The 25,776-nt window shown below is 39.7% G+C and overlaps 1 protein-coding gene across 3 annotated transcripts in view; it reads left to right on the forward strand.

Annotated features, from left to right (window-relative positions):
- Positions 1–25,776, forward strand: part of slc4a11 (solute carrier family 4 member 11) — a 109,610-nt gene that overhangs the window by 69,314 nt on the left and 14,520 nt on the right. For 2 of the 3 annotated variants that reach the window (XM_072457173.1, XM_072457175.1), the window contains exons 6-15: positions 2,873–2,905; positions 8,414–8,495; positions 9,190–9,313; positions 13,317–13,526; positions 16,507–16,591; positions 18,000–18,125; positions 19,192–19,305; positions 20,519–20,651; positions 20,985–21,058; positions 25,165–25,387. In XM_072457173.1, the coding sequence (XP_072313274.1) occupies positions 2,873–2,905; positions 8,414–8,495; positions 9,190–9,313; positions 13,317–13,526; positions 16,507–16,591; positions 18,000–18,125; positions 19,192–19,305; positions 20,519–20,651; positions 20,985–21,058; positions 25,165–25,387 (1,204 nt within the window). The remainder of the gene's footprint in view (positions 1–2,872; positions 2,906–8,413; positions 8,496–9,189; positions 9,314–13,316; positions 13,527–16,506; positions 16,592–17,999; positions 18,126–19,191; positions 19,306–20,518; positions 20,652–20,984; positions 21,059–25,164; positions 25,388–25,776) is intronic. The other variant, XM_072457174.1, reaches the window with a different exon arrangement.

Below are 25,776 nucleotides of genomic sequence, written 5' to 3' on the forward strand. Positions count from 1 at the left end.
TCAGCTTCAATATTTGGAGATAACCAATAAGTCACACTTGGAGTATAAGTCACATTTTTGGGGGAAATGTATTTTATAAAATCCAGGAGTAAGAACAGACATTTCATCTTGAAATGCAATGCAAAATAATAACAGATTAGAAAACAACATGGATGTTGTTCTCTAACATACACCTAAGGTAACACCTTCAGCTACATGACACATAGACAACGAACTGTCGAAAGTGTCTGGTATGTAAACGTAACATATTAACAGTTAACAGCTATGAAAAAAGGTGTGACTTCCAGTCCGTGTGTGTGTGAGTGAGACGTATGTGTGTGTGTGACGTGTGTGTATATTTATATATACATATATATATATATATACATATATATATATATATATATATATATATATACACATATATATATATATATATATATATATACATATATATATATATATATATATATGTATATGTATATATATATATATATATATATATGTGTATATATATATATATATATATATATATATGTATGTATGTATGCATGCATTTACCTTTATATACATTATACACCAATTCTAGCGGACTCAATAAAGCACAAATTACATTTTACATTCACTGAATACAAAATGTATTCCTTTAGCTCGTGATGTATATGTCAGTGCCCCCCTTTTACCCTTTTAGTAGATTTCAGAAGTGTGCTGTCCTCATGTGGAACCGAGAGGAGGAAATATCCTGTGAGAATAACAAAGGCTCTTCTCAGGGGAATACATTCATTTTAACCCTAAGTATGTTATCGATGGGACACATCTCTGTAGGTATTAATTCTCGCCGTATCTCGAGGTGCTACAGCTGGTGAGGCGACCAGCTCATTTGGAGCCTAATACTGTACAGCTGTGAGATAAAGAGAATAGACCACGATTATAACCAGCGCCCAAGGAACAAAGAATTAAAGAAATGAAAAAGATGAAAGAATCGTTGAGATAATTAGTCCTGCTCCAACGCGAACAGAGGAGTACCCTTCTCCCTTTTTTTTTTGAGGCAAACACGTCCTGTTTTTTGGTGTCGCTGTGGGATTTGGGCAGAATACATTTGCTGATGATGCAACAGATTCTCCCAGTCCCACAGAACAGTCAACATCAGTTTTAATTTCCCCACAGGTATTAATTTAACATTTTTAGACACCTTTGCAGACATTTATGTTTTACCTATTGATAAATCGCCTTTGACCCAATTGTCAGGTTATCGAATGTTTGCTTGCTTGGTTTTTATTCATCTTACACATTATTTTTTGCCTCTAAATGTTCACTCAATATCTTTAATTATTTACAGGCCATGTGACGATGAGAAATCGGTCAGTGGTCGTAATGTTATGCCTGGTTTGTGCATCCCAATCTATAAATTGCATTGGTTCTAAGGGTGATTATTAATCTAATGATGGTGCTGATGATTTCCTTCCACAGTTTGACTAATTGTCAATAGTAGCAGGGCTGATGTATGTTATAATTGTAGTTTTTCTTTTCTTGTCGCTCTGATTGTTTGCCCTATTTGAGATGACTACCATAATTTCTCCCTAAATTGCTGTCACCTCTGATCGATTTTACTTGCTCTCTTCTTCACCTCAATTTGCATAATCCTCCCCTTGGGTTTATTTATTAATTTGTCTGTTCAGATCACAGCAAAAGCACCCACATATAGCATAGTGTAAAAATGTAGAGTGAAAATAATGTTAACTAACAGGGTTTGACTTAAAAATCTCATGAAGGATCAGTGATAGTCCAAAATAAATGTACTCATTTTTGTGTGACTCATTGTTTGGATTGCAGTAAGTGCCATTTATTTAAAAAAGAAAGAAAGAAAGAAAAGTATACACACACACACGCACGCACGCATGTACGCACACACACATATACACGCACGCACACGAACACACACACACGCACGCACGCACACACATATACGCACACACGCACGCACACACATACGCACACAGACACGCACGCACACACACACACACACACACACACACGTGCTACAATAACCCTTTTGTTGTTGATTATAATTCAGCTCTTTCTATTTGTCAAGTTGAAATAATATGATGTCAGTTTTGTCGTGACATTAACATTCTAAAGATTTTTCATTTTTCACATTTAAAAGTGTTGAAACCAGGAGGATTGTGTGTTTTTGAGTGTCTACACGTATAAGTCATCTAATAATTATCTTGCTTCACCAGGAAAGCTGCTGTGTATTTTTAAATGGCGCTGCCATGCCTCTCCTGTGCCAGCGGCTTGACTTTTCAGTGAAAATCTCTCCGGAACATTCTGCAGAAATGATCCGAATACTAAATTTAAGCCCTAATTCAACCTCTTTAGGTCATGAAAAATTCTGGCCATAGATGTCACCTCTTTCCTCATTTTGATCTCTTCATCTGCATCTTTGGGTTTCTTCACTCAACATGAAACTGCTATCTGTGATGAAATCCAATTTCTGGTAATAGCCTGTAGACGGTAATCAAGGATCTCACTCAGTCAGTGAGGTATTTTCTCTGGAAAATTATATTTTATATGCATGAGGTGAAGGATGGCAGGAAATTCAGCTCTGTTCCGTGGAGATTTTTATATGCAAGGTGTTCACAGTGTGCCTCTATCGGGATGGCCATTGAAAGCATTTAATTATTAGGCTTACTGAGAGGTATTCTACTGGTATTACATCGTCAGTCAATGTCTGGTTGTGAAGTGAAGAAGTGGTTTTGTAGCTCTTTCAAACAAGTGCTGTGATGGTCAACTGCTGCCCTTGAGTCCTGGTGGGAAAACTGCTTTATGACGTGTTAATCCAAAATGAACGACCTCTTGGTTTTTCTGTCCCCTGCTTCTCCACGGCATGCAGACAACTCTCAAAGTTTCGTTTTCTTTGATGATGGTAAGCTGTGCTAATTGGATGAAAATGTCAGTCTCCGCGAGGCTGCAATCAGTGATGTGCTTCTGTACCAATCACCATCAGTATGCCGCTTGTGTCGCTCTCCACGCTCAGGACTGGGTCGATCCATCGAGTCATCAAATGATTACACATACCAGTAAAGCCTCCCATGTCACAGATAGCGATGCCTCTTCAGTTGCCCCTCAAATCAACACCCTGCGTCCACTGGACTCATTGTCCAATAATGTTATCAGTGCCTTTTATAAAGCCAAAGAAAAGAGGCTTCAGTCTGAATACCAAGTGAACCAACTATGATTAGCAATAGAAAATTAAAATGGTTTCAAAACTGAAGGCATGTCCTTGGGAGGCAAAATGAAGTATTTATATTTTGCCATGGCTGTGTGGCCAAGTGTTTTTCTTATTGCTTATATAATTGGGCTTAGTTGGCACGACACTTCCTCTCCACATAAGGCAGTTGACCCAGTCCTCGCAGTCCTCTCAGCTCCACGTGACTTCATACCATGCATGTGATGCATTGTGATTGGCCCAGACCCTAACCTAATATACAGTAAGTGTTTCACTACCACTGCTGTACAGGCCCTCTGTGTTTTAATCACCTCCTTCAAAGTGCCCTCCACAACCCACGCTTTGAAGGAAACCAATCATTTCCTGTGTGTGTCGGTGTGCCGCATGTGTCCTGACAGTGGTTGAGACCAGTTAATCTTTTAGGCAGCAGAAGATCAAGAGATTTTATTGAGGTCACCTCTGAGCATAATCTAAAGATTCTCCCTGCCAACACCACCGGAGGCCATTTCACGTACCAACAGAGAACACTGTCTGTCTTCTTTTGACCACGAATATGAAAATCAGCCTGTCACATAGAGAAATTTTGAGTATTTATATATCAGCCGGCAAACTGTTTCTACTGTAGGTCAGAATAGCATGTGCACTCTTACACATTATGGAGGGGTTACCGCACCTGACATGGCCTCATAAACCTGTTGGCAAATTGTCTTTTAGGATAGGTACCAAATCAACTATTGCAATTTAGATTTAAGTATCCATTTTTCCTCTACAAACTTCTAAATTAAGTTACTTTAATAGTATGAATACTTTAAAATGTACTTAGTGGAAATTGGAGCATCAACACATTAATATGTTTACCAAGTAGTAGAATATGGCACTCAAATTGCTTTCTTTTATCTACAAATTACCTTACGATACAACGCCACTAATTGAAAAAGTATGATAGCCCTAAGCTACAATTAGGAAAGCTTGGCCTCAATACAAACCAATATTTTACATTATTTTGTGAGGAAAATTCAAACTATTTGCTAGCCAAAAGCAATATATGTTATCTTAATATCTCCAGTGATAGACCTCCATGACTTGAGTCAGGACATACAATCTATTACGTGCTCAATAATTGCCAAACAGATATTATCCAAATGAATATATTATCATGTGATTTACAGAAACAATGTTCTCTCTTGGTTTAAGCCACGTGCCTAATACATTAAAATAAATTCTCAACATCAAAAGACCAATCCAGCCATCCAGTCTTTCCATGATCACATTTTTCATCAGTTTCTATTGAAGTCTGTCATATTTCATATGCTGCTCATGTCATTTGTTTTTCAACTGTTTCTCTTCCTGGTTGTTACTTCAGCTTTGTTTGCATAACGAAAGCTGATGAAACGCTGCAGAAATCTTCGTATAACTGACAGTGATCACATGAGTGTAGCTTAATTAGTCTCTCGCTTGATCACAACCGTCACACCTCTAGCCCGGCTTCCTCTCACGAGCAATGCTTTGGCAGCAGGTGAACACAGTGATTAGGTCCAGCTAAAATCACATGGCAATCATCAAGCAGCACTTGCTAATACATTCATAATTTACATTTTGCAAATATATTCATGAGTTTCAGATTTTTATAGGCACACTTTTGAAGACTTTAACAGATAGAATATGTTGTTTTGAATTGTTCAGTACAATGGCAAATGTGCATTTTTATCATTCTGGAACCCATGCCATGGATAAAGGGATGCATGTTGTGATTTAAAAATACAATTTATAATTTATGGTGGTGTTAATAATCACAAAGATTCATAGAAAAACTAAAGATGTGTAGGGTCTCAAACTACAGGTATTCAGTTTATGATTAAGGAAGATTTCTTAGCAGAAACGAGACAAGACGGGGCACCAGGGTAAAACCCAAAGAGCTAAGATACGGTCCTTAATCGCGCTCGTTAAAAAGGTCTGAAGGATGTTTCACGATTCAGGGACTTACACATAGTCTAATCAAACAAACAATAGTCAATAACTTTCGTGTAGTTTATTTATCAAAAGGGCAATCAAAAACACCGGAGCAGAAATGCGCACAGGTAAACCACAGGTGATGTTATATCAGATTTGACAGCAAATTTCATGCAGATAATGTTAAACCAGGGTTTGCCTTTGATAATCAAACGTGTCTATGCTAATCTATATCAAAAAGAGAGGGAAAGTGAGAAGCTAAAGGGAGGAGGAACAGCTGAGCTCTACCCAAATCACGCCACAAAGAACTGCACACTGAACTCGGCTTACGATTTTGTAGAGACTCGGTCCGGCTGGTCCTTGTCCGCGGACGAGATCCGTAGCGAGGCGTCGCGTGGAGCGGTGTGGCGGCGAAGGCAGTGGCGTGCAGCGAGGTTCGTGAAGCGGGCGGCGGCCGTGGAGCGAGGCGTTGCGTGGAGCGGTGTGGCGGCCGTGGAGCGAGGCGTCGCGTGGAGCGGCAAAGGCAGCGGCGTGCTGTGAGGTCCTTGGCGCCGGTGGCAACGGAGGCGATATCCGAGAGTTCCTTAGCGGTAGAACGCTTTAGCGGCGTGTTAGCTCCTTACGCGGCCTTTACTCAGATGAGAACGTAGCGCTGATCCACGTAAATGGCGTAGATTACTTCAAAAAGGAAGAGAAACGAAGTAGCAAAGAAAGTCTCTGTTCGGTTTAGCGCTTAAGCTTAGTTCCAGGTGGTTTCAGGTGGTTTCAGAGTCCAGGGCTGGCATGGCCTTGTCGACCACGTGACGGACGGATTTTTGTTGAGACAAAGGAAAAAGTGAAAGGCTCGTCCGTGGAGACGGCTTCCAAGAGAAAAAGACAAAGGCTTGAACACAAAGGGGATGAGAAGAGAAGAGCGAGTTTCCAGCTGGGCGCATCCTCTTGTTACCTTGCCCGCAGGGCATGCTGGGAACGAAAGGGGCGGGCGCTACTGCGAAGACTTCCTGTTTAACATTTTCCTGGCCGAGAAAATAAAACTGGAGTAACGTAAATAATAATGGCAAAAACATTGAAACCCTGTTTTAACATTTACACGTTAAACACTTTTGGCAGTTTGTACACATTATTTCTTGAGGTAGACACGTTTTACATCTTCTTTCACCTGTGATGGGCACTTGAGTTAAAGCATTGGGAATATAAAACCTTAAACAGTGGATGCGATGTATGGAGTTGATTCAGACGAACATTCATGGCATAATCACATAAAACATGGTTTTCATCGGGGCGTCCTCCTGTAAGACTGTGGGGAGAAGGTCTGTTATCACAAAAGTCACAGCGGCTCCCTGCGTTGAGGGAGAGGGAGAAAGAAAACCCCACAATGTTCAAAGAGAGATTTTCTGTTATCTGGCCGTGGAATGTCCATCTCCATTCCCCTACAGATGTAAGTAAAAGTACATTTGACCTTGGTGAACAGGAAATTCCCCAATTGCAGGCTCTGGTCATGAACTGATATTTAAATATAGTTGATGTATCCATTTACATAGGATTTGCAAGATTTTATGTTTAAATATAAGTTAGATTAGTCAATCAAGTTTAAGATTTAGTTTTGGTATTTGTCATTAATTCTTTATCAGTGTATTGTATGCTGCCAGTCTGACATTAAACAAGAAGCCCTGTGTTATAAATAATGGGTAAATGTAATTTTCTCATTTCAGTTTTGAGGCCATTACTTGTGGCATGTCATAAATCAAGGACTGTAGCATTGAAGCTGCCTCTGAGCCAAAGCCTTTTAATTAATGTAGTAGATGGTGGAGTGGATAAACATGTAATAGGGATAATAGTATCAAATTAAACAGCTGTTTCACATATTGATCATTGTTTATTTGCATTAGAGGGATTTAAAGCACATCTAAAGTCAAGTGGTGTTGCCGGACCAATCATGAGCCTATCGACCTGTTTGTCAATAAGAATACAGCTTGGGAAACCTAAGCCGTGATGCCGCTCTTGAAATGACTCTCCTCCTGCGAAGCCATGTCTCTCAGTAACACAAACGGTTGTCAGTAAAAAGCTATGTACGTGGCTGACACCGATCGCTCCTGCTTCACTTTCCCTTTTTGCTTTATCACGCCATCATTCCTTTGTTCATCCTCTTCTCTTTCTTCCCTCCTTGACGTCAACGAGAAATTGGATGGTTTTTGATTATTACATAGCTGTCAAACTCACTGCTACTAATTGAATTGAAACGCAGTCCGTCTGCTTCTACTCCTCTGTCCATTTTCCCCTTGCCTAACTTGTTTTCGTATTCTTGTTGTGCATATTTTCTTTCCCATAGCCCGGTTAGTCTTTCGTGAATGTTTCGCTGTTTGCCAGGCACTGTCTGTCTGCCTGCCTGCCTGTCTTTCTGTCTATCTATCTGACTCTCTTGTCATTTTCTTCCCTTACAAGCTTTCTTTTCATCCATTCTTCCCCATGTGCCCCCCTCCATCTTATTCTCTCTTCCTGTGATACTGTTGTCATGGTGACGCCCATCATTTTCTGGCATGAATGGGAGGGATACTTTATTGACGGCGAGGGGTAGAGAGAAAGAAAGACAAAGATCGAAGGAAAAAAAAAAATCAAGAATGATATGGAAATGATGGTCCCCGCTGCTTACGAGATCCAAACATTTCCACCCAGTAATTTGCTCACTTCTGATGAGTCGGAGAGCATGTTTAAACGAGAAGCGATCAGACTCCAGTGGTGGGATTTTGGGGTAGGGTCGCGCAGGCTCGCAGCTGCTGAAGAAACCCCCCCTCAAACACACAATTATTCATGTAGAAAAAGGGAGATTCCTCTTATTAGCTTGCATCTTCAGCTCAACTCCGGTCACTTTAATGAGTCGCTTTGTGTACACATGGCAGCGCGAGGAAAAAATTGTGTTGTTTTAACCTCGTAGCTAACTGCGTTGGTGGTGTTGTGGCCAAGTCGAACATCATTATTAAGTTGTGCTGGAGTTTGCAAACACAGCCCTAGCATCGCCCTCACAAGCAAAAGTCGACCTCGTTAGACACTTCTGATCTAGGTATCATGCTGAGAAACGTGGGACTGTCCACGAGGAAGCAGATTTAAGAGTATTTAAGGCTTTTTGCTGACATCATTGCATAGTACATGAATCGTTATTTAATCCATGGCACCAAAATATATGAGCAATTAATATTACATAAATACTGTGCGTAATTGATGCAATTTTTTGAAATAATGTACTTTCTTGGTCCTCAGTTCACCTACTCTCAGAGACCATCCAGGGAGTCACAGCCACAGCCACAGGAGTCCGGTACCAGCAGTCATGGCTCTGCATCCTGTAAGACTCACTCACTCACTCACTCACTCACACTCAGACTGTGCTAGAATCTCCCCCCCAGTATGTTTTGGGGTTTTTTTGGCCAGGGGATCATAACTACAGCACGCAACAACTACATCACCTATTCTGCATGTAACAGTTAAAAACAACTACCTTTTTTGTTTTTTGTAAAACCAGATGACCTTGATATGTATTTCAAGGTTTTTCATTGAGAATGTTGTAATACTACATTTGAAATGGAATGCCATTTCACAGAAAAGACACTTCCATCACCACATACATTTACACATTTACGTGACATAACAACATACAGATGAACACAATAGAACAGAACAGAGGGACATGGGACATTTACTTTGTCCTAATATTTATCATGTACTCTTATGAAGATTATTGATATTGTAATTGCCCATTTTACGACACAAGTCAATGAAATCTTTACATTTCACAAATCTATAACTATGACATACAATTTATTTGTGTTATAAGAATACAGAATTGCTACATTATAATAGGATGTACACTGACACATTCACATAGTGTGTGGGCATTAAAGAGCATCATGCCAGGGCCAACTGTTGCTACTGAGAAAGAGGTTAATCTATGGAAATGAAGGGCAGAGCCGTTGACATTTATGAAACCCTTATCCTCCTCTCCTCTCTCTTTCTCTCTCTCGCTTAATTTTTTTCTCCAGCTGTAACGTCAAGAGTCTGCAGCGCCGTCACGTGTGCATCTCGCGCCTGGAGCGGCCACAGAACTGGGGGGAAAACTGCTGCGAAGTCCGCTATGTCATCCTGGTCCTGACCCCACTCAAAATGGTACGAGCCGCTTTCACACTGCAGGGACAGACCATACAGCTATTCATCCCACTTTACTGGATTATTAGGACATTTGCAAATCTCATAACCGCTGTTCAAATGACTTAGCTTAAATATTCATCTTTTTCTCAATTCTCCCGCAGACCCTATCTACCAGCATCGTTTTAACTTTTCATATCAAACTCCAACTGATTTATGAATAAGTACCTTTTAACAGGCAGAGATCATTGGAAAGACCAATTGGCCATGACTCCCCCTAATATCTAATTTTTGTTATATTCTGAGTGGCTGTAGACTGTTTAAATTCAGCCAAAACTTTAAATTACTTATTTCTTACAAATGTATACCCAGCCAGGCACCAGTCATAAGCCCAATTAAATATTATTTTTGCCTTTATTAGCCCGGGAGATAACAAGAAACCATTGGAGAGCGACGACAAGGCTGACATGCAAATCAAAAGTGAGACTGTGGATGCAAGATTTGTCCTTTATTTCATACATATCGGTCCACAAGCGAGTTTGGAGCATTAATCAGGAGCAACCAGGTTTTTTTGAGGTAAACTTTGAAATCTGCTGTTTGTCGCACACTGTTTGAAAGCAGCTCAGCAGAATTCAGTAGAGACAATGCTCATGTTGGAATCAAATACAAAATGGAAATAAACGCGCTTAACTTTTTAATTTAGATGCACTAGCCCCACATTTACTGTAAGATATAGTTTGTAATACCTTTCCCTTTTTCAAATGTTCTAGAAATGTATTCTGTGCAATTTTAAGTTAAACCATCCAGTCTTTTTTTTAACCGCAGCAACCATAAACACACACACACACACATCACGTTAAAAGGATCGGTCTAAAGATCACATTTAGTTGCACTTCTTCTTCTTCTTCTTCTTCTTCTTCTTCTTCAGCAGTGAGTGGATGTGCTGAGTGGACATAACCTTTTAAAATATGTTTCTGTTTGTCATTCATGTTGTGAACAAACCACAGCTCCGCTATTGACACATTCATGTGTAGTTGGTCTTAGAGAAACTCCCACTGCTCCTATAGTAGTTTATTAATTCATAGAGTCAAGCAACAGCCTTCCATACCGTATGTTTTGAGAAAACATGATTTTGCCGGCCTCATATCTTTGCATTGCTGGGATTTGGAATTTGTGAACATGAAAACCTTTAACATTGAAAATATTTGCAAGACATAGTAATTAATTTAATGCTGAATTAGCAGCTATGTATGTAATCATCAAATTTTAACTAAATTAGAAATTAACCTCAGTTAATTGGGCATTGGATCCAATTAATTATGTTATGTTGGTGTGGATTCTCAACACCGCCAGCAATATTTCAGGGCTTATTTAGTGATAGCAGTGAAGTGTAAATGTTTTTTCCACAAATGACAAGAGACATTCGCTACAGCCATTGCTTTATATAGCATTTAGTGTGAATTTAACATTTGTATTAAGCATTTAGCAAATTCTTCTTCTCATTAACTGGTAGAAGGTATGGTTTCCTGTAGAGCTGGGTTTCGATTCAAATTTCAAGAATTTCTTGAAGGTAGATTGAAGTTCACTGAGAGAAATGTAGAAGAGAATTTTAATTAAAAAAAAAATAATAATAATAATAATTAAAAAATATAGCCGCAAGCGGCAATGATCGGCCCTCGCTACGCCGCCGCCACGCCGCAAGAGGAGGGGGCGCGTTAGCGCCCCAATTGTCCTTTTATTACATCTACTGCTGAATCTGTGACGCTGTCACATCTTCTCCCCTTTGTTTTACCATCAAAAAGCAATTTTATTTTGAATTCTTGGCAAAATGTGCGGCTTTGCCGCACAGACACCGTGACTCTTTGAATAAAAATGTGGATAACTTTTGATGGTCCACCCCTGAAGATGAGTCTCACCAAATTTCAGGTTAATAGGGCTGACGCCCTAAGAGGAGTTTGTGAAAGTCTAAAGTGTAAACATGTTCTGGCGATTTCCCCATTGGAATAACATGGAAGGTTTCGGTCATCGTTACGGCAACGCCATAACAATTATGACATGGGTCTCATTGACTTTTTTGATGGGGATTCTAAAATTGAGTTGTGTGTCAAATTTCATATAATTTCGCAAAACTACATTTAACCTCCATATAAAATCTGTAGGGGGCGCTGTGGCTCCAAATTAATTTATTTCACTTCAAGTAGGTTTAGGGCAAAGAGTTTAACAACTGATTCTAATTTGACGCAATTCGGACTTTATCTGCGCAAACGGCAGAAATGTAAAATTTGGGAGATTTCTGAAACTCTTGCTACAGTTTGCGGCTTCGCCGCACAGAGACCGTGACAGGTATCAATGTAATTTGGATAACTTTTGATGTCCCACTCCTCAGTAGCATTTTCACCAAATTTCAGCTTTTTAGGGCCAACGCCCTGGGAGGAGTTCGTAAAAGTACGACGTTTGGAAAAACTCCGAAGTCATGTTTAGCCATTTTTGAAGCAATATGGCCGACATTTGGTTGGGCGGACGGCGTTGCCGTAATAATATTTTTTACTTCTCTTGTCACCATCTACCTCTGCGCCAAATTTCATGATTCTACGATCAGATTTTTTTTGGGTCATTTCCCATCTCTCAATGCATTTTTGGTACATTTGGGGGCGCTGACGCGCCAATTTTTTAATTTTAGAAAAGGGAAATAGCCAGAATGTAGAGAGGCACGATTTTTAGAGGTGTGCAAATTTTTGTGACTTTTCGTCAATGTTCACTGGGTGAAAAATAGGGGGGTTGGTCCCGAGAAGAAGAAGAAGAAGAAGAAGAAGAAGAAGAAGAAGAAGAAGAAGAAGAAGAAGAAGAAGAAGAAGAAGAAGAAGAAGAAGAAGAAGAAGAAGAAGAAGAAGAAGAAGAAGAAGAAGAAGAAGAAGAAGAAGAATATTCCGATGCGAAAACAATGTTTTCCATTTTTCAAATATCATAAACTATACATTTTCGGAAAGCTAGCGCTTTCCTACCTCATGGTGTGGGTCCCTGGTCACTGACGGGTACTTTCGTTCATTTTGAGTGGGCTCCGCCCACTTTGTGTTTTTGGCCCTCTATACAGTAATAATGTTCAAGTTTTGCATTACATGCTTATATGCACGGAACATGCAAGAGATGGGGAACGTATTCGTGAGGTACTTAGCGCAAATGAGCACTTTACATTGAGATGACGACCACATCGCGGTCGTCATCTCAATGTAAAGTGCTCGTTTAGTGCGCACTTTTGCACGGGCTTCGCCCGTTTACAGCGGTAATGTTCCATTTTCCTACTACTAATTAGTATGCACGGGGCGTGCATGAGTGAAGGAGTGCGTTAGTGAGTGTTTGGAAGTGGGCGAGCGCTTTGCGCTCGATTTCGTGCGCACTATGTGCGCACTTTCGCAGCCGTGCGTCGCACGGCCTTACGAGATTAATAGGCCTCTCGCCAGCTTGTGGCGCTCGGGCCTAATAAAAAAAATAAAATCGATCTTTGGACGTACGAATCGATAATCGGTCATTAATATGCGAATCGATTAAACATCGGAAAATCGATTATTTCAACCCAGCTCTAGTTTCCTGTGCCTATTCAAGCCTATATTAATCTGGCTGACTCTGTGGCTAGTGTAAAAAAGCTTATGGGCTTTAGTTATTCTGTTTGCTGCAGCTGCCTCTGTTCGCCCGGAGCACTGCATAGTATCAGCACCACTTGGACCACAAGGCTTCCCTGGCACCGTGCTCCTCGCTGCTTGTACTCAGCCAGGCCATTATTACCACCACTCTGCCCCTCACCGGGTCTCCTCACAGACTTAGTTGGAATTGATACCGAATTAGCGACAACAAAAACCACCCTGCAGGCAAACCAATCCAGAAAATTCAATTTAAAATCACCAAAATGGCATTGTATCACGGCTTTTTTTCATGAGACAGAAGGGAATTATATGGAATAAATAGTTTCCCTCTCTAAGTGCTGTCATCTTATTTTAGGTCTAACAACTTTAATTTGTTGTCTTTACAGAAAAGCACGAAGACGGCAATGGAGCTGGGCAGGACGTTCGCCACTCTGTTCTCTGACATCTCATTCAGGCAAAAGCTTTTAGAGACCAAGACGCAAGAGGAGTTTAAGGAGGCACTGGTGTTTCAGAGGCAGCAGCTGACAGCCACCAACACTCTGCCCATTCCTCTCGGCATTGAGGAGACTGACCCCCGCAGCCAGAAGCCACTCAAGGTCTGTGCTTCATTACCAGTCTAGTCCTGGTTTAGACTTGGTTCAGTACCAGTCTAGTCCTGGTGTAGACTTGGTTCAGTACCAGTCTAGTCCTGGTGTAGACTTGGTTCAGTACCAGTCTAGTCCTGGTTTAGACTTGGTTCAGTACCAGTCTAGTCCTGGTTTAAACTTGGTTCAGTACCAGTCTAGTCCTGGTTTAGACCCAGTTCGATTCCTGATTCAAAGATTGAAGTGATATTTTTTTACTCATTTGGAATGATCGGTGTATCATGCAACTTTTGCACAAATATAACATGCAGCTAGATAATGATCACATTACAACGTCATGGGATTACACAGTGCACTTATTCCCAAATTATTAGTCAAGAGATCGATGTTATTAATGTTTTTTATCTCAAGAGATTGAAAAGTGACTCACGTTTTCAAAAATACTTCAAGTACATACATACATACATACATTAAAGTACGTACATGTTAGTGTGAAACAATTGTGAATGATAAATCTAATTGCTACTACACCAATGTTTTTGAATACAATTTTCACTTATACAATTCCATTGAAAAAGCATTCACCCACTTTTGCTGCTTATCTGCATGGCTCACGGAAGTGCTGGTGTCTTTCACAGCTTCTTTGGGTATGTGACTTATGTGCATTTTATTTTTTTATTAATTTGATTCAACATCCCATGAATTCTCTTCATCATTGCTTTTTCCCCCTAAATATTTGTGTAACCTTGGTTTTCAGTAGTACTTGTAGGACAGATCATTGGTTCAGCTGTTTTCAAAGACACGTGTTGAGACAGAACATTTTACCCACACTTTACTGAATTCCCTCAGGTGGAGAGGGAATCGTTTCGTTGTGTATGTAGAAAAACCTTTAAACACCAGATCCCACATTGACATCTCTTTCTCCTTGTGCCATTTCCTGCATCTGCTCAATTGTGTCCTTCTTGTCACAGCTCTGCGGACAGCTGGAACTGTGCTCATGCATTTACACATCTCCTGATTTTTTTCTTCACCTCCTCCTCTTGCTTCCACTCTTCCATCTTTCGCGTGGCCCTAATCAATCAGCATCAGCTCCTGCCAGCCCTCCTCAGTGGCTAAACGACCTTACATCTCTCACTGCGCTGTCACAACTCCCCTGCCTTTGGTTTCGGCCCAATGCCACGCACCAACATCTCCAGCTAATGTCGCAGCTGACAGGCCAGGGCTCCAAGACATTCCAACCTCCCCTGTATTTTCTTTTCTTTCCTTTTTTTTTGGTGCGGGATTGTGTTAGGCGTTTATCCCAGGGCTTGAAAGGCTCAATGCCACTCAACGAACCAAGGATTTATAGGAAGAGACAAATGGTGAGAGCAGGTGAAATGAAGAGGAAATGCAATGATAAAATGTGCCCAAAACAAGAAACCACACACTTCCTCTCTGCAAAACATCCGGCCACCCATAAGATTGTATGTCAAAATAGGCCAAATGTTTTTTTTTAATAGTTTTTCTTCCTTTTGTTTGCTTCAACTATTCAGCACACATGGCAAACAGGTGGACAGTAATTCCATAGGAAGACAATTGTTTAGCAAACCAGAGCCAAAAGCAAGCTAACAAAAACAGCTTCTAGGAAATACATTTGTTCAACAAGCTCAGGCAATAGTCATACTTTAGGGTCTTTATCTGTTTGCTCATTTTGTCTATATCTAAAAACAGATTCCAATTGGCAAATGTTCCATCTTGAATCATGAATGACCTTTTTTGCTTAGACTTTTTCATTTTTTCTGGTAACTTTTATCTTCTGCTAATCATATAGAACAATCAGTTCGAAGAAAGCTTTCTGTCGTTTGGGCTTTTCTTGGTGGGGTTTTTGATGTCCTTGGCGCTCGCTCTTCCTCCCACAGTTCAGAGGAGACGTGCAGGTTAATTGGTGCCTCCAAATTGTCTGAGGGTGCGAGAGCGAGTGTGAATGGTGACAGTCTGTTCGTCAGGCGAGTGATGAACTGCCAGCCTGTAGTGTACCTTCCTCCTAATGTCACCAGGGAGGATGGAGAGACTGCAGTAAAGATAATGGATAATGTGTGATGGTCCCAAGCAGAGCGCAGGATAAAGGAAAGCTCACAGTTAAGCACAGCCACGATGTATGATATTAAATTTAAAGGTCACTGCAGCAAAAAACAGTAATCAAGAAAATGTATCCTAAGTAAATTGCTGTACAGATGTGAGGCTAACAAATGAAACTGAAAATCCATGTTTATTTTTAATGTAGAAGAGTGTAGGGCTTATTTTTGTCATAAATTAACCTGACAATTATCCTTCACATACAAATTGCTCTGTCAAAAGTGCGATTTTCGGTGTTTCCGTTGACCACTTTCGCTATTTTTGTTAACAAACTCCAAGTAAAACAAATGTTGGTTTATTTTGTAAATTATATATGAAGGGTTTTGGTTCAGGTTGTTTTTGGTAGAAAAAGCCCTATTTTATTTAGTAATTATTGACTAATTACCTACTTTACAGAACTTCTACCGAATACACCATCATTGCATCTGTGCTAAAGTCATAATTTGGTAAATTCGGATTTGAAGCGAGGATTATTCTTGCCACATTATATCGGAAGTTCATCTATTGTTCCAGTCATTATTAAGCTAAAAAAAGACATCACTGTTACCTCCAGGCTTTAATATATTAAGTAAAAATATTCTTCTATGGCCAACATATGACTGATTATCATTTTCAATTTAGATGAGGCCAAACATGGCATGGGATGTGTGTGTTTTACCTCGAGAATAAACTATTTTACTAATTATGTAATAATGATATTTCAGAAAGTTCATTAGCATCAGTATTAATATTCAACACAGACAAGTCCATCGACATATGGTCCGGGAGTAAAGACATTTAATAAGAGTCCTCCTCATATTCATTTAGTTAATTGGAAGTGAATATTGTCATTAAAATACCTGTCTGACAAATTACATCTAACTTTTTTATTTTCCAGTGTAAAGATTTCTTAAAAGCTGGTCGAGGGATTTACGAAGACTTCTGCCGGAGACTGCCTTTCTACATGTCGGACTTCACAGATGGTAGGCTCGACCTTTGACCAGAATGAATCATCTTTTCCTTATTACGCCACACGTAGGGGGTAGACCATGGCTGCTCCTCACTGGTCACTCACCATTTGCCTCAAATACATCTGTGTGTCATGTGTCAAATCTAGTCAATCCAAGTGACCAAATGACTATTCAGGATGTTTTCCTTTTGGAATATGCTGCAGCTTGTCCACTGTCATTTTCATTTCCCCTCAAACTATCAAACATGGGTGCATCAGGCTTTTGCTCCCAGCCGGTTTTATTGACCTATCAAATGAGCCCCTATTCAACAAGGAGATTATTGCCCACACAAATGTCCATTGCAGAGCCAATGGACACGACTTCATGTTTTCATTTATCTTCTCCCAACATTTTAAAATCACACAATTCTAGGACGGCATGGTGAGGTTTCCGGCACAAAGATACTATATGTATTTAAATGTGCAGTTGTTGTCCATGTATGTGCGTTTCATCAATACTGTATTAGTATGGCACCAAATAGATGTAGCTCTCCAAAATCCTACGCAACACAATAATATTCCTGCAGCCAATATTAAACCAATAAGTATTAACACATTCTTTGACATCCTTTGGTGTAAACAAAAGGCACATGCTTCTAAGCTAAGCTCACAAACTACCTTCTTGGAAAATACTAAACTACTAGGTGGAGTTTGTAAAATATGTAGCGTTGGGGCACAACTATTTTAAAAGTTTATACTTACCTCCAAATAACTCCACTGAGTCCAGGTTTAGATTTATGACTTCCTTTTTCTGGCCTTACAACAGCCATTAGTGGACAAATTTAGCACTGCAGCATTTAAAACCGGTGGTAATATAACGGGTTCAAACTAAAAAGAGTACAGTTTACACATAGAAATTGTGATTTTCTTGTATTTAAAATATTCCATGAAAGTTTTGACTGAAAAAACGGCTACAAACCATCTCACCCAGTCTTAGATTTTCTTCTTTTCTCTAGATTTCCTTCAAAATAACTACCGCCATTATTATTTACACATTTTTCACAGCTATGAAGTCAATCACATTTGGCTCATCCCACATTTTCCTGTCATGACTCCACCTGCCCATTTTTGTCACAGTTGTGAACAATTGGATAATAATGATCATAAATGGAAAGTAATGCTTCAAAAATCAGTGCTATCATCTTGGGTTGTTTTTATGCCAAAATGACCCATCTTTCATTTGGCAAAAGGCAATAACTGCTCCTTTTGATGGATGACCTGGAGCCAAATGAGCAGTTTTAATAGTGCGAGCTGCAGTGGTTTACCTGCATGTTCTGTTGAATAATGAACTGCTGTTTGTGTCATTGGGAAATGAGGTCCTCCTCCGCTCCATTACGGGCTGGATGTGACTCATGGGTTTGTGTGTGTTTTTTTGCCCTCAGGTATCGTTGGCAGTAATAAAACGCTGCTCAAGTACATGACGACGGCCATCTTTCTCTACATCGCCATCCTCCTCCCCGCCATCGCGTTTGGCTCGCTCAATGACGAGAGCACGCGTGGAGAGATAGGTAAAGTCAAGTTTGAGCCACGCGTATTCTTAATAATTCTTTCTCAATATCCATGTATCGGTACCCGCCCCTAAAACTTTTAAAGTTAGAGACGGTGCTTGACTTCCTGAGAGCTCACCATAATTATCCTGCAAGCAGAAGTTATACTTGCACAAAATGAATTACAAATTGATTCTCTAAATTATTTATTACAATGTAGCCCGCTTTTGAGAGCAGCAAGCATTTGACTCGTACAGATGGGCTGTTACATTTTTACATTTGGCTGTGTTGTATCAATTATTTTAATTTCTAAAAATCCTGCAAAACCTTTTTTGGAGGTATAATATTTTTTTCCTTCATCGCTGATCAGTTGTGTGCGTTTATAAAGCCACAGCTACTAATTTAAATACAGTAACAATATACATGCAAAACCCACAAGAAATTGTAGCAGTTGGAGAGAACTACGGAAAAACAATTCAGTTCTATTATGTTTTTCACCTTGAAAGGGCAATTTTTCTCAATTTCTCCATATATTTAAAACAGGCTGTAACCCAAGAAGAATTCATATTTTGTTCATGCATATTAAATATCACATTAGCATTACTCACTTCTCGTTTTATGTCTTGACTGACATCTCCAGTGTTTAACTTCATAAAACTGTAAGCTAATAGTCATCAGGGGACGAGAGCTCATAAACGTTTTTACAGGACAAATCTAGTCCCATTTATCCACTGTTGTGTAAGAGCTATAATTGGGGTCAGAGAGAAATTACTCAATACCTATTAAGAGAGGCAAAAATGATAAGAAACAAGTTTGACAAAATAAAATGTTAACCTTGAAATCTCTTGCCATTCTTTTTGGGAAGAGATTTAAAGCTCCCCTTCAGCAGCTGCCAAGTGGCCAAATCTATAACAGCATTATGTCTTTGTTTATTGCTCTTTTTCTTTTTTTCCTACATCCTGTTTTTTGGGAAATTGCTCACAAATGTTTGGTTTAAGTCGCATTTTCAGAGCAATTTTACTAAATGATCATCAATCACGTCTGCTGAGAGTTTCCCGCGTGTTTTCGCTGTCTCTCTTTCGTCTAGATGTCCGTAAGACCATCATTGGGCAGAGCATCGGAGGGGTCATTTACTCACTGTTCGCAGGTTCTCCTCTGGTAATCCCCCTGACCACTGCTCCTCTAGCCATCTTCATCAGCGGTATGTACTCTCCCAGTTAACTGCACATTTAAAAACAGGAGATTATGTTAAATATCAGAGCATCCTCTTTGAATAAAAGAGAAAACCACATCATCAGGGTAATTCTATCCACAAATTCCTTTTCCCAGAACAATGTCATTATGTAAGAGCTGGTTACCAAAAGCCTGGGGTCACAAACTAACTCATGGACATGTATACTTTATATTCAGCACACAGAGACAACAGAGCATAAGTGTGGTCTGCGTGTTTGCCGCCAGCAGTAGTTGGGATCTAAAGCATGTTGACGGAGGGAGCTGCAGATCAAGCCCGTGGTGAGGCTGCAATGCCAAGGCGCTCTCATAATAATACCAGAGCCGTTTGCCTGTTTGTGGTGGGGCCATGTTTGAAGTATATAGGTTAGAGTTTTACGAAGCACATTCCCAGGGGGTAATTATGAATGCATTTCCAGCAGCCAACCTCAGCAGAACAATGGTCTATTTGTAAAGTTGTAACTCATCAGTGCAAAAATCTGCACGGCATTACAACCAAATCACTCTATTTCTAGTGTTAGTCATTTCAGATCTGAATGAAATTCTTTTCACTGTTTGGTGTGTTTGGATGAATGTTTTACAACTGCTGTAAAACCCATGTCATAAGAGTCTTTGTTCTTTGCCCTTGTAGAATATTTCCATCTCCACAACATAATTAATCTCCTGAACATCAGTACCAGTTATTCACCACTGTAGTGCTATGACTGATTCTCAGCAGAATCTAAAATTTGCATCTCCAAAACACATAAAGCAGCATACAAGTATGTACAATAGATGCCTTTTCTTAAAGACAAACGCCAGTGTTTTGTTTGTTTTTGTTCTGTTCTGTTTTAAACTTTAAAAACATTCATCCATAATAACCCCATTGTAATTCTGTGAACACACTGTATGGATCTGTACCTTGTCTTACTCCATAATAAAATCTCTAACACTGATCTTTGATTGTCTAAAGGGAAAATAGTCCTCTGTTGTATTAAACTTGTATTTCAACAAAGGATCAATACTTAACATAGCATATTTTACATCGATTAAATCAACATGGATCAGTTTGCAGTTTGGTTCTTGTGGACACATTATCTGACACACTAGGATGAATTTTAATGAAGCATGTAGTGTACCGTCTATAGTGCAGGCATTTTAGCAAGTACAAATCATGAATGGGAGCCTCATTTTTTCCTCTACAGTAATTCGAGGTATATGTGATGACTACAACCTGGACTTCCCAGCATTTTACGCCTGCATTGGTCTCTGGAACTGCCTATTCCTTATACTGGGAGGCATCTTCAACCTCAGCCTTCTAATGAAGCTCTTTAAAAGGTCTTACATTTACAGTATTTGTAAACATATCATTTATCATTTAACATACTATGGTATATAGCCTTTTTCATGAATTATTTAATTCAATTAAATTTATTTTATAACACCCAAAATCACAACAACAGTTGCCACAAAAAAAAGTGAAAAACAGTGAAAAACAGATTAAGCAATGTTCATATGAATATCCAGATTATACCCACATTATTTTATTATAGATTTATATGCTTTTACCTCATATTTGGATTTGGGAACTTTTCATTGACCACCTCTTACTAAAATGCCCCTCTTTGTATTTTATTCAGGGAATCAATGTTTTGTTTGTTTGTTTTGCAGGTCGACGGAGGAGGTCATAGCACTGTTCATTTCAATTGCATTTGTAGTTGATGCAGTCAAAGGCACAGTTAAAAGTAAGTATTTTTCTATTGGCTACATGTTATACGCAGGCCAGTCTGACTATGTGTGTTATGAAGATGGTCCATTTGAGCTTGTCTTTTTAATCTGTAACATTTTTGTCAGCAAAATAAATAATTAAATTCAATTGTAAAGCGTTTATGATATATATTGTGTTGGCCCTATTCTTAGTATATATATTAGAATGCTTAAGTAAGAATACTTGAAATATTCTTCTAGACCTGACATTTGTTATAAAAGGCAACATTTTGAAGCCCATGCTGGCACATTACTGGCTCAGTGTCTGCGCTGATCAGGAGCTGGTAGTCGGCTATGACTAATCACTAATGGGTCATCACACCTGCTGTCACAGACACCAGCATCTCGGCTTGTGCAGAGTTCTATTCTGTGACCAATTACAACACAGTTCCAAACCCTCAGCAGTTATTCCACTGACTAATGAGTCCAGCCTTCTTAGTCGTGCATAGGGATGTCAAGATTATTCGGTCACAATATAATAGTGAGAACCAAAAAAATAATAATCGTTATAGTTTAGCAAAATTAAATATTTTTGTTCAATATACAGCTCAAAACTAATGTAATGTAATAATGTAGATAAATAATTTTATCATTTAACATAGTTTTCTTTGAGAAAGTTCAGTTTTGTAAAGCTGCTCACAATCTTGAGGAAGAATAACATGTTGGACCACAGGAATGAAAGAAAATTAAAAATATCACAGTTGTTTGGTCACAATCTCAATAATCGTGAATAATCATTTTAAGCGTGATGTTTTTTCTCACAATAATCGCAACACTGAAATCTGATATATATATATATATATATATATATATATATTAGTTTAGTATTACACTCTTTTACAAAAAAACATCACAACATTGTAGATAAGAAAGTGCAGTGAAAAATGCACTCATTTTAAGAATATGATGCTTAAAATGGAATTGCCCTTCTTTAAAAATCCCAATTGCATTACATATTAGAGCACTCCACTGAATTGGTCAATTAAAAGTATTTCAAGGAGAAATATAATTAAATAGTATGTCTTATTGTGAGAGGTTCAAATACAGTTCTGATTTTAATCCCAGCGAGGTGCATTATTCACATTATGCTACAGCATGTCTTGGGACAGTGTAAATACATTGCACAGTATAATTTGGGACATATTGATGTGAGAATGTATTTTTTTCCCCCTCCCGATCGTGTTGCTGTTTTCGTTCAATTTTGAGAAACTATAAAATTCGCTTCCACAGATTCCATTACCATAACATTAACCTCGAGCGTTCTGCTGACACTTTCATTCCCAAATATTTTGCGGCGCCCAGAATGAATATATTTGAGCTGTGGTTTAGTCTGGTACAAGCGCTGGTCTCGTCTTGTGTCTGTGTGATGAAAAGTCACGAGCAGAGAGCTGAGTGAGACTGATGTCATGAACTCATCAAAGCCCTCCAATGACACTCTCAAACTCTTAATAGTGGTGTCCTTCTTAGTCACAGACGTGTAAAAGTGGAGAGAGAGGCAGAGGCTTTATTATAGCCACAGAAGGACCTGTTCATCACTGTCTGCTCAAATAAAAAACATCCATCACATTTACAGCTGCATCATACTGGAACATAATTAATCAATCTCTATATGATGGTAATCTTTGCATTTATTACAATTAAGATCTAGTATCTTAATCATGTTAGACCAGTGGATTTCCATTGAGGCTACAAAGATTTTTTAAGGTTTTCGGTGTAAATTGTGTTTGATTAGTTCACTTTGTTAGGCTGAAAACAAACTTTTGTTTTATTCCCTCTAAGAATGAAATGATGTAAATGTGTTCTGTTGGTTTCATAAGATTTGTGCCACATGTCAGAGCAAAATATGTCTCTAAAAAGCCGACCATTTATTTTCGAGCATGCTTGATTTGTGAGTAAGTGAAAGTCAAACATGAAAATAGCAACTCAAGTGTATGAATTTTAATATATACTTTTTTTAATGAAAAGCAACACTTCAGCCCACTAGGGTTTAATTTTGGAAATAACTTATTTCAATTCTACCTTATTGAACACTTCTTGTGATGTTTGCAAAGTGCAGAGCTGCGCAGAGCTGACAGAATCCATTTTAATTTAGTAGTAAATCCCGAGTCCCTGAATATTTAATTCTCTTAAAAACATTTTCTCTGTAAATCACAATACCTTAGTACCACTATTACACATGCTGCATCTTAATTATAGATTTACTGTGTCTGTATGTTAGCCCATGCTATTGGGCTGCCGAGCATAGACCATTGACCATACCAAGAATATGGTCATTATCCTTTAGATTTAGAACACGTGTGCTGTCTGCTGGTCTGATTCTGGTCGAGTGGTTAAGTTACAACACATATGCCAGTGTCGTGAGTTCGAATCCCAATCCCGATGATTAACTGCATGTCTTCCCCTTTCTCTCATTCCCCATTTCACCCTTTCCTCTCCTGTCTGATAAAGCCTACGGGCAACAAAACCTTTAAAATCACCCTATAGTGACACGACTGAGGCTCGTTTTGGAGATACCTTAACTGACACAAGCAATTTAAATTCTGTGGCTGTGATTCAGAGTCCTGAAATGTAGTTAATGTTGTTGTATCTCTTTTAAAAGAAAGTATAGAATGCTTGAAACTCCAGCTCGGAACATAGCCACAATGTTTCTTAACCTTGTTCCATTGTATACCTCCGGCACTGTTCTCTCTCACAAGCTTTTTCTAATCCTTTGCCTGCCTTAAAGGTGCACTTTGTAACTTTTCTGATGGAGAGTACACTACCTGCTTCTGTCCATCCCAATGTTATAATGACAAAACAGAGCTCCTCCTCATTGGCACCAAATCCACTCTCAATAAAACTGGTCCCTTTTCACTCAGCATCGACACCTCGACCATCACCCCCTCTACCCTGGTACGCAATCTCGGTGTCATCATGGACCCCACCCTCTCCTTCACTCCCCATGTCAGCCACATCATCAAGACCTCATACTTCCACCTCCGCCGCATCGCCAAAATCCGACACTGCCTCACCCTCCCCGCGGCTGAATCCCTCATCCATGCCTTCATCTCCTCCCGCCTCGACTACTGCAACTCCCTCCTCACTGGCATCTCCTCCCATTCCCTCCACAGACTCCAAATGGTCCAAAACTCCGCTGCCCGCCTCCTCACCCACACCCGGTCCCGTGATCACATCACTCCCGTTCTCCGCTCTCTCCACTGGCTCCCCATCAAGCAGCGCATAAACTTTAAAATACTCCTCCTCACCTTCAAAGCTCTTCACCACCTTGCCCCCCCTACCTGTCTGACCTCCTCATCCCCCACCGCCCCTCCCGAGCTCTCCGATCCTCCTCCTCTCTCACCCTGACTGCACCAACATCCCGACTCAAAACTTTTGGCGACAGAGCATTCTCCCGAACAGCACCCCGACTCTGGAACTCCCTCCCCCAACCTGTCCGCCACTCTCCCTCACTCACAACATTCAAATCCCGCCTAAAAACATACCTCTTCACCCAAGCCTATGACCTCCCCTACCCCTAGCCTCCTCTACCCCATCGCCTACACTTCTACCCCCTGTTACATCCCCATCTTTTTCTCTCTACTTCCTCTGTCTTGTTCATTTTATCTGTATATTAATGTGTTCTGTACGTGTTGTCCCCCCCTGTCTGTAAATACCCCCCCTTTTTTTTATTATGTTCAGCGTCTTTGGGTCACTGAAAAGCGCTATATAAATAAAAGTTATTATTATTATTATTATTATTATTATTATAATGGGTCGTTTTATTGCTCAAAAATATCTTGCTTTCTGCCTATGAGCGGGGTCGCCTTTCCCAATTCTAACCTAGTGGCGTCTTCTCCTGCTTGTCTCCATGGAGATAGATTAGTTTAACAATGCCATTCTGTAGAATCATGCAGGCAAATAAAAACATCTTCATGAAGACAAGCAGGTGGTGGACCCTCAGCCAGAAAAATGACAAAAATGACAATTTGTTTTGTTGTAGGTAAATACCGTCTGATTTAGTAAGAAGCTATACCTTGTGTCACGATGATTCGGAGGAAATAGACATTTTACAATTTTGACAGATTTATGACTTTATGATTTTCAGTTTTTCAGAGGTACTACCACCCCCCAACACTATCCAACAGAAGTGTGGACCTGCATCGGAGTGTGGACACATTGGTGGCGAACAGGAGCGGCGTTGCTCTGAACGCTCTGAACACGCTCCCTGAATCCATCATTCACTGCAGCCGTGAGCGGCCACTGCTGTGTATGCTTCTGATGATGGGCACTTTATGGATGGGCTACACCCTGTACCAGTTCAAACGCAGGTATATACAGCACTGTTGCCATCTCACACCGTTCACACCAGGTACTGCCGCGAAAATATATGTGAGCTGTTCTCAAACACCCCTTATGCACCCCCTTATCTATTTAATTTTGTCCACCATCTTATAAAAGGAAACTCTCAAGCTGGTTGATATGCTGTACATAAAAATAAACCTGTAACTCTCTTCTTTCCAGTCAAATCAACCATTCTGGGAAGCATCAGGGTCAGTTTGTACTCCAAACCCACAAATAAAAAATGACCCTAAAATAAAATGAAAAATTAATAGGACTTGTATATCTATTCCGCCTGGACATTTTTGTTTTATTACAACTCCCTTAAACTCATTTTTTAGTGAATTTACCTTCAGCTTTTTAAAGAGAATTGTCAAAA

This window comes from Eucyclogobius newberryi, unplaced genomic scaffold (assembly GCF_026437365.1).
Source record: "Eucyclogobius newberryi isolate DKJ021-1_F unplaced genomic scaffold, fEucNew1.0.hap1 SCAF_21, whole genome shotgun sequence".
In the NCBI taxonomy this organism is placed as follows: Eukaryota; Metazoa; Chordata; class Actinopteri; order Gobiiformes; family Gobiidae; genus Eucyclogobius; species Eucyclogobius newberryi.